The sequence below is a fragment of the Halyomorpha halys genome, unplaced genomic scaffold (genome assembly GCF_000696795.3).
Source record: "Halyomorpha halys isolate HHAL.00 unplaced genomic scaffold, Hhal_1.1 Scaffold355.1, whole genome shotgun sequence".
NCBI classification, from domain to species: Eukaryota; Metazoa; Arthropoda; class Insecta; order Hemiptera; family Pentatomidae; genus Halyomorpha; species Halyomorpha halys.
Genome location: NW_027110523.1, coordinates 377,092 through 385,136, shown reverse-complemented (window position 1 = coordinate 385,136; position 8,045 = coordinate 377,092). Strand labels below are relative to the sequence as shown.

Sequence of the window (8,045 nt, the reverse complement as noted above, 5' to 3'; positions counted from 1 at the left end):
AATGATGATATAAGGAGTGTCCTACTATGCATATTCAACCCCTTTACCTAATCTCAAGAATTTGTGGAATTTAGATTCTATTTTTGCATGATCATAACAGTAGCATGTGATCTATCTTTAGCAAGATAATTTTCTGACTTTCTCCAGGGCATCTAACTTGGGACTTTCTAACAGCCTGATTTATTCTTTGGCTATTGGAAATTCTCTCTGAAGGTGTTAACAGAAAAAAACTGCTCAAAAAATCCAAAAACAAAATGAAAATTGGTTTTAAATTGAATTTCCTGAAAGAATCTGTTAATGACCAGCCAAGTAGATATGACAAATAAATGGCTATGATGGCCGATTCTTGTTAAGGCACCCTGGGGTGTCCCTAACAGGGGAAACGAAGGCGAATTCCACTTTCTCAAAATTTAACAAAAAAAAATTAATCGAAATTAAAATTGTGTGGAATTTGTTAGTTAGATAAAGGTGGTACTTTTTATTTTTTAGGCCAAGGGCGTCGCGAAGTTTATTTTATCCAAAAAGGATGCTATGGTACCCGACAAGAGTTCCTCTTAAATTTTTGTTTTCTATTATAATTCGATCACCCGCCTCTTTACCTTTTCATTTCACTTCATTCACTTTTCCGAATTTTTAGTTAGGCTAAAATGAAAAATAAGAGATGAAATTTTTCTAGTTTTCATCCATTTTTCCGCTTGAATTACATAAAGGGTGCATGAATGTCCGGAAAGACTTCGGAACAGTCGAAGAGTTCTAAACTGTTAAAAGTTGCATTAAAATGAAAATGTTTCGAGTTATAATTGCGCTTCCACTTATATCTCGTGAACCCGTTAATAGATTATCGGCATTTTCCGACTGTTCTGTGTTCCCATGAGGGATAACCAATTTCAATAAAACTTCTTTTGGTGATACGAGGTTGAAAAATATCCGAGGGTTCTTTCCAATGCGCTCTAAAAGCAGAAAAAAAATTTATGTAATTTTAGAATTTTTTTATACTATCGTAGACGGCTTTCAATCTGCATTTATTGTAGGATTATTGTATACCAGTCGATTTGCTTTCCAGTGTAGAATATGAAAAAGATTGTTAATTGTATTAAATGAGTTTAAGTCAATACAAAATTTTAAAAAGTCACAAATAGCTTCCAGTAAAGTAGAGAAAAAAATATGTAGAAAAAATTGAGTCAGATACGTCTTTTGAACCCTTTTAAATGAAATTGCATGTAAATAAAAAATTAGAAATTTAAGGAGATTTATTTTTTCTGCCCATGTCTATGAATAAATTCATAGCTTCCTAAAATGTTATCCAAATCCAACATAACTACAACTGATGGAAAAATGAATTTAAACTCTTCCAACCCATATCGATACTTTTTCATATTTAAGCAAAGACAATTTCAAATGAAGAAAAATTTCATTTTATGTACGGGGTTCTATTTGTTACGTCAGTACGGTTTATATCATTTCGTGCAGTTTAGACAGTCCTAAAAAAAACCTCTATAAGTTTCGAGTAGATTAGTGAAATCGTGTTGAAATTAAATCATTTAATGATTTAAAAAAAAAAATTGGGGGCCCTTAGGGGGAAATTTTTTGATTTATTTTTTTTTTATAACTACGATAATTCGTAATTAAGGATTTTAGAGGTGTGAAAACGAATATCAACTTAATTTCTCAGTAAATAAATATTTTCGGAGGTGGAAGAACAAAAAATATTTTCAATTGTATAAAATGTATACAACAAAATTACAAAAATCGCCTCCTATATAGTTGGCAAACAATAACAAATTTATGTAAAATATTTACATTTACTAAAATATTTACTGCAAATCAGATTAGATTTTAGTGTCCTCAAAAATCCTTGAGTATGTATTTAAAAAAAAAAAAAAATGAAAATTATTTTACCATTTCATTAGGCCTACCTATCTCTACAAGGTCAGAAAACTGAAGAGCGAAAATGCATGGACTCTTCTTTATTTTCCCTTTTGTCTACGTCTGAATTATCCAAAAATCATTTGAACCCGGATTATTATCAACCCATTCACAAGACATTAGAGTTCAACAAAACAGTATAGATGAATAAAAAAAAGACATATACCCTTAACTGAAGGTACAGAGCATCATTGGTCCAAATGGATTTAGGACTGTAACTAATTATTGGACTTAGGACATCTTGGCTTTGAATAGAACATTTACAGATACCATTATTTTTATGATTTGAAAGGATTCTGTGAGTTCGATTTATGAGTTCTAGGTAAAAGACTAAAAATGGACTTATACACTTTATATTTATAAAAAATATGTAAAATAAAATATTTAATGAAGGTATAATAAATGGAATTAAAAAAAAAATTGATATCGCAGGTAATTATTATTATTAGAATTTTTTAAGGAGTTCTTTAACCAGTTAAGTACACAACATTCATACTGATAAAACAATTTTCTTAACAATACATTTAAATTTTTATTTAAAGAGAATTTAATTTTTTTAAACTACTCATTTAGCTTCCTATTAACTGGGAGATCCTGTATATTTCCATTCTTAAAATACTATTTAGTGTATAAAATTAATTTTGTTGTACAACAAAGCGCCATCTTGTAATTTAAAATTAAAACCAGGAAAAGTAAATAAAAACTACAAGGTAATAAAAAAAATAATAATCTTTTTCTATGATAAGATGGTGATAAAGAATGATTCTTTAACAGCTATGGTTACAATTAATGTTATTTACCTTTCAACAAAATTCTGGTTTCAAAATGCTTATTTTCTAAATTATGAGATTTAGTAAGGTGTTGCATAGTCGAAAAACTACATAATCCTTGAACTGAAGCAGAGGATGATAAAGAAGTATTATATTTAATGAAAATTCTTTTAATTTCAGGATGTTTATGCAACATTTCAATTTTTCTGTTTGGATCACTCAAATACTGAGCTATTTTTAATCCTGAAGATTGTTCTGCAGTAGTGCTTTCTTCAAAATCGAAAAAATCGGAATCAGATGGTTCATTACAGGAAGTTTGTAGACTATCTTGGGCTAAGTTAATTTCTGCAGTGACCATTTCTTTAAGTCTTTGTAAAACTTTCTTTTGTTTTTCAAAATTAACTTGGCAAAACCATCTGGTCTTAAATTCAGGATGAGTAACAGAGGCGACAGAAGCATTTAATGATTCTTCTGTGGTTAAATTGTAGAAGTGCTCAAATCTTCTGTTCACACTCGCCAGAAAACATTGAGGGATTGATTTGCAGTATACCCAATTATTATTACATAACCTTTCTAATTTAGGACGTAGAGCAAATAAAACAGGCAAAACAACACCATGATAAGAATGTTTTTTACTCTGTAATATACCTATTGCCTCAGTAAATGGTCGAGTGCAAATTAAAAACTCCTCAATATACTTAAAATCACATTCTGTCAAAGTATTTTCAAGATTTAGTGCATCATAAAGTTGTTTATACTTATCTTTGTTGGTGAGTATATTTTTTAGAGAATCATACAATGAGTTCCATGATCCCTCCTGTGGTTTCAACAAACTATTTCCAAAGATATTCTGAATTGCATCAGCAGCTTCTGGGCAAGATTCAACTTGCCATAGTGCATTGCACTTTGTGATTACTTGGTTGTGAACTTTGTTCAATGTTTCACACTCTTTAATAACCTTGGCCAAATCATTAGTGACACACAAGTTTAATTCATCTATACAGCATCTAAAGACATTCATTAAAAAAAAAGAAAGATCATTAATTACAGAAGAAGTTGAACTAATTTTAATATCATTCTTTAATTCATCGTCTGATTCTTCTTCAGAATCATCATCACTGGTTTTTGGTTCATTTATGACCATACATTGTTTGTCGACCCCAAAAACTTCTAAAGAATTTGAAAAATCATTCTTGTTATCAATCATTGTAGCAACAATTTTAGAAGAGCTAAGTCCATATTCATTGTGTATTTTTGTTATTAATTGCGAGATGTTTTCCGTAGACAGAGGCTGTTTAAATTTTCGGTATGCAATTGCTGCTGAGCCTCGATCTAAATCTTCTTTAATCCAATGGGCTGTTACTCCCAAAATAAAATAATGGTGTCCAGACCAGATATCTACAGTAGTGCATACATAATTTAAGGTACTAAAAGTTAATTTTAGAAAATTCTTGTTATTTTTAACTAGGTTTTCCATTTTTTCACAAACATCTTGATAACTTATAAGACTCAAGCCTTTTCTTGATATATCAAGGGCTTCAAACATTTTTTTAAAATATGGATCGTCAACAGTCCTCAATGGAATGTGGGAATGAGAAAGAAATTTGAGAATATTGATTTCAAATTCCAACTGGCTAAGTTGTCTTTTGTTTTTTTGTAAATTAAGCACAGAAATTTCTCTTCCCTCATTAGTGTTTTCCTTAAGCCTTTTGCTGTCTGTACATTGTCTGTACTCTTCCAAAGCACTATCACCATGTTTCCGTTTCAGATGACTAAGAAAATTTGAAGAAGATCTACCATAACCTTTAATTTCAACAGTAGATGGCAGGCATTTGACACATAAAGCAACGGTTCTGTTTACAGAACACTTTTGAGGGACTGGTATAAAAAATTTACCAATCGCCACTCCTAAATTTGCTGAGTAAAAACCTGAATCAAGAGAACATGAATCATGACTAAACTCCATGTTAAGTTAAATAAAAATAATTGGGTATCTTCATAAATCAATAAAAAATTGGAGAACAGACTAATTGAGAGAACCAATAAAAGTTCAAGATGAGAATTTAGAAACACAAATCATAATGTCTAGAAATGTCAAACCAAGGCTTAACTGTTTTAACTATCATTACTTCGCCCATTATATTTTTTCCCATTGATTAATAACTAATAGTGAAGACCACATGAAAACTAATGACACATCATGACTAATGATTAATAATTGACTTAGTTACTTGGGTCACCACTGCTGACTGAATACCACCCTTAACATTAGTCAAAGAGAGTTTATTAGCTATAACTATTTAATCAACATAAAGTATTACCTGTAAGCAGATGGCCAGGTTGCTTACCCCTGCTTACCAGTAAAAAAAAAAAAAAAAAGAAAAAAAAAGAGGTACCACCACTTAGTTGTGAGGAGCTGAAGAATACAAATATGAATAAATACTTTATTTCTCACAAAAGTAGTAACAAATTTGTCGAAATATCAATGAAATAAATGGTATGGTGTGAAAATAGATTAGGAGTTTGAGTAAACACCATAATTTACACCAAACAACTAGACATAAAGGAGACAAACGTTGCAAAATCCTTTAATGGATCACACACACCTACTTTGATAAACTACATGAAGTGATATATTTATATACCTACTTGCTAATAAAATTGATTTCGTACGAAGTTGTTAAAACTTGGATAGGAGTCAAAATTTCTGATAAAACTGATATTCTTTCAAACAAAGATTACGACAATAAACAACAATGGACTGAATGTAACCTTCTTACTGGCTATCTCCACAGAAAGGAGAATTTGAAATTAAATCTCTTTCCTTATAACTTTAAGAATTTAAATTGTTTTTTTTTTAATTTAAATTTTAAACATATTTTATTAACCTTGCACTTGGACCATAAATACTGTTTTAGTTTCAATGGCTGTGCCAAAAACAAGGATTTTTAGGCAAATGTTTTCTTCCACTAATATTACACCCAAATACTAATTTATAGAAAATATTTATGTAATTTTCTTTTGAAAGATATTTTATAGTTAAAAAAAAGAGTATTACACACAACTTTACAAAAAGTTTGAAGTAAGAAAAGCAAAAAAAATGCATCCCATTCATTATAATTATTTTTTTTAATTTTCAATAATATAGCTTTCTTCATGAAAGTCCGTAAAACTCTGATATGTTTGTAGTATATTATCATTAATTCCCGGAAGTTGACGTAGAAGTGGCTTCTCGAAGGGTGTCGAAGCCGTGGTTGGCTGCTATTGGTCAATTGGAAACAACCAATCACATTGCTCCATTTGTCGAACCGGTGTTGTAGTGCCTGATACTGGGGAAGTGTATTAGTGATTCTGAGCCTGCTGATATAGTAAGAGCTGCGACTGTTTTCAAGGCGTTCACTCATTTTTGGCGAAATGAAGGCTAGCCTCGCTATTTTAGCCCTCCTCACTGTTGTCAGTGCGGAGCTCTTTTTTGAGGAAAATTTCTCTAGTTGTAAGTTCTTTAATTCTTAGTCAACCGGTATGATATTATTTTCTCTACAATTGTATTTATTCATCTCGTTTTCTAGCCGACTGGGAAGGTAACTGGATATATTCCGAACACCCTGGTAAAGAATTTGGAAAATTTGTGTTGACTAGTGGAAAGTTCTACAATGATCAAGAAAAAGACAAAGGTAAGGTTTTCTGGAGATAAATTTTAAGTAAGCATTTATCGTCTATCTTTAGATAGCTAAATTTATTTCCATTTGTTTTAGGTATTCAAACATCTCAAGATGCCAGGTTTTATGCAGTTTCCCGAAAATTTTCACCATTCTCCAATAAAGACAAACCTCTAGTCATACAGTTCAGCGTAAAGCATGAACAAAATATTGATTGTGGAGGTGGTTATGTTAAGTTATTTGACTGTAATTTAGATCAGAAGGATATGCATGGGGAATCGCCCTACGAAATTATGTTTGGTAAGTTTTTACGTTTTATGTTACTACACTTAATTTTTTATCTTCCATTGATGTTCATGTATTTCTAACTTATAAGTTCATTTGCAGAATCAGTTTTATGATATCTTTTCATATGTTAATTGTGTCAAATTATAAAGTCTGTAGGTGTGGTGTTTAATCCTCCTAATGTAAGGTTTTATTTTATAAGTTTTGAAATGCCTATTTTTTAAAATATGCCATTGGTGATCCTAATAATCCTGATTTTTAACCCTTATCAGTTACTACTTAAATATATATTAAAATTATAGACTTGGTATTTATCATTAAAGTTATATATTTACTTTTATCATATGTCTAAGTAAACATGTTTTAGTAAATATTTAACCAAGTAGTTATCGATACAGTGTTTATTTATTTATAAACCACTATTAATTAATTAATAAGTATGTTTTGGTGACAATTTAGTTATAGTTTTATTTTAAATTCATTTTTGTTGAAAGTTGGTTTCAGTTTTGCAATTTTAGATCAGTTGCCTTTTTCTGTTTATTTTATTCTGTTCCCATATGATTATTGGATGTTTATAATTAAGTATTCATATGTAATGTTTTGTTACATAATACTATTATTAATTCACCAATTAATATTGGTTTTTATTGAATTCATTAAGAATTAATTAGCATTTTTGTTAACAGGAATCCATTTTATTTTAGTCTCATTGATTATGCTTATCCTAATGTTATTGTTCCATTTATAGTTTATTTTAATTCTGAATTTAAAAAAAGAAAAATTAAGTTACTATTTTATTGTATGTAAGATTTTTTTGTATTGAAGGTGGCTTGTCTGAAATATGTTTTGAAGGCAAAGGCAAAAGGAGACAAAGATATTTTATAGTTGTATTTTAATTCTAAATCTTGTAGGAATGTACATGAATCCTTTACTGATGTTTGAATCAGTCTTTATCATTCCGTGAAGTTTGAGATACATTTGCATCTCAAACAAGAAGATTCCTTTTCAGATGCACAATCTAATTTATTATTAGAATATACCATTAGTAGATTGGTGATGCATACCTTAGATGGTTTAACTCTGGCTAATACAGTATCCATGCTTGAGTATGTTGATAAAGTACTGTGAAGATAGATTGATAAAAGAGGATAAAAAACTTATCTCAAAATAAAAATTGATAAGATGTAACATAATATTATAGACAAAGTGGTGAGGATTTCGATGATATTAAAATTTGAGTTTAATTAGAGAAATGAAGTATTTAGGGTCTGCCAAAAAAAAAAAAAATTGCTTGGCTCATGCCTTCTGTCCTGAAAATCCAAAATTACAATTTACACATTTATTGTACTTCGTAAGTTTTTTGTGAAAATTCCTTTATTATGATTTCTTTATTATGTACATCCAC

The 8,045-nt window shown here is 29.7% G+C and overlaps 2 protein-coding genes across 2 annotated transcripts in view; one reads left to right on the top strand and one right to left on the bottom strand.

The window, feature by feature from the left end:
* Nucleotides 1-1,594: 1,594 nt before the first annotated feature.
* LOC112211214 (uncharacterized) lies at nt 1,595-5,007 on the bottom strand. Its single transcript, XM_067048680.1, has one exon. It carries the CDS (start codon nt 4,660-4,662, stop codon nt 2,719-2,721), a length of 1,944 nt encoding a protein of 647 aa, XP_066904781.1. The 5' UTR covers nt 4,663-5,007; the 3' UTR covers nt 1,595-2,718.
* Nucleotides 5,008-6,010: 1,003 nt separating this feature from the next.
* Nucleotides 6,011-8,045, top strand: part of Calr (calreticulin) — a 7,047-nt gene continuing 5,012 nt past the window's right edge. The window contains exons 1-3 of the mRNA XM_014422090.3: nt 6,011-6,189; nt 6,266-6,370; nt 6,452-6,655. Of these exons, the coding sequence (XP_014277576.1) occupies nt 6,111-6,189; nt 6,266-6,370; nt 6,452-6,655 (388 nt within the window). The 5' untranslated portion in view covers nt 6,011-6,110. The remainder of the gene's footprint in view (nt 6,190-6,265; nt 6,371-6,451; nt 6,656-8,045) is intronic.

Bases quoted from the DNA above. Each gene is read 5' to 3' on its own strand.
- LOC112211214 (XM_067048680.1), bottom strand. From the start codon at position 4,662: ATGGAGTTTAGTCATGATTCATGTTCTCTTGATTCAGGTTTTTACTCA.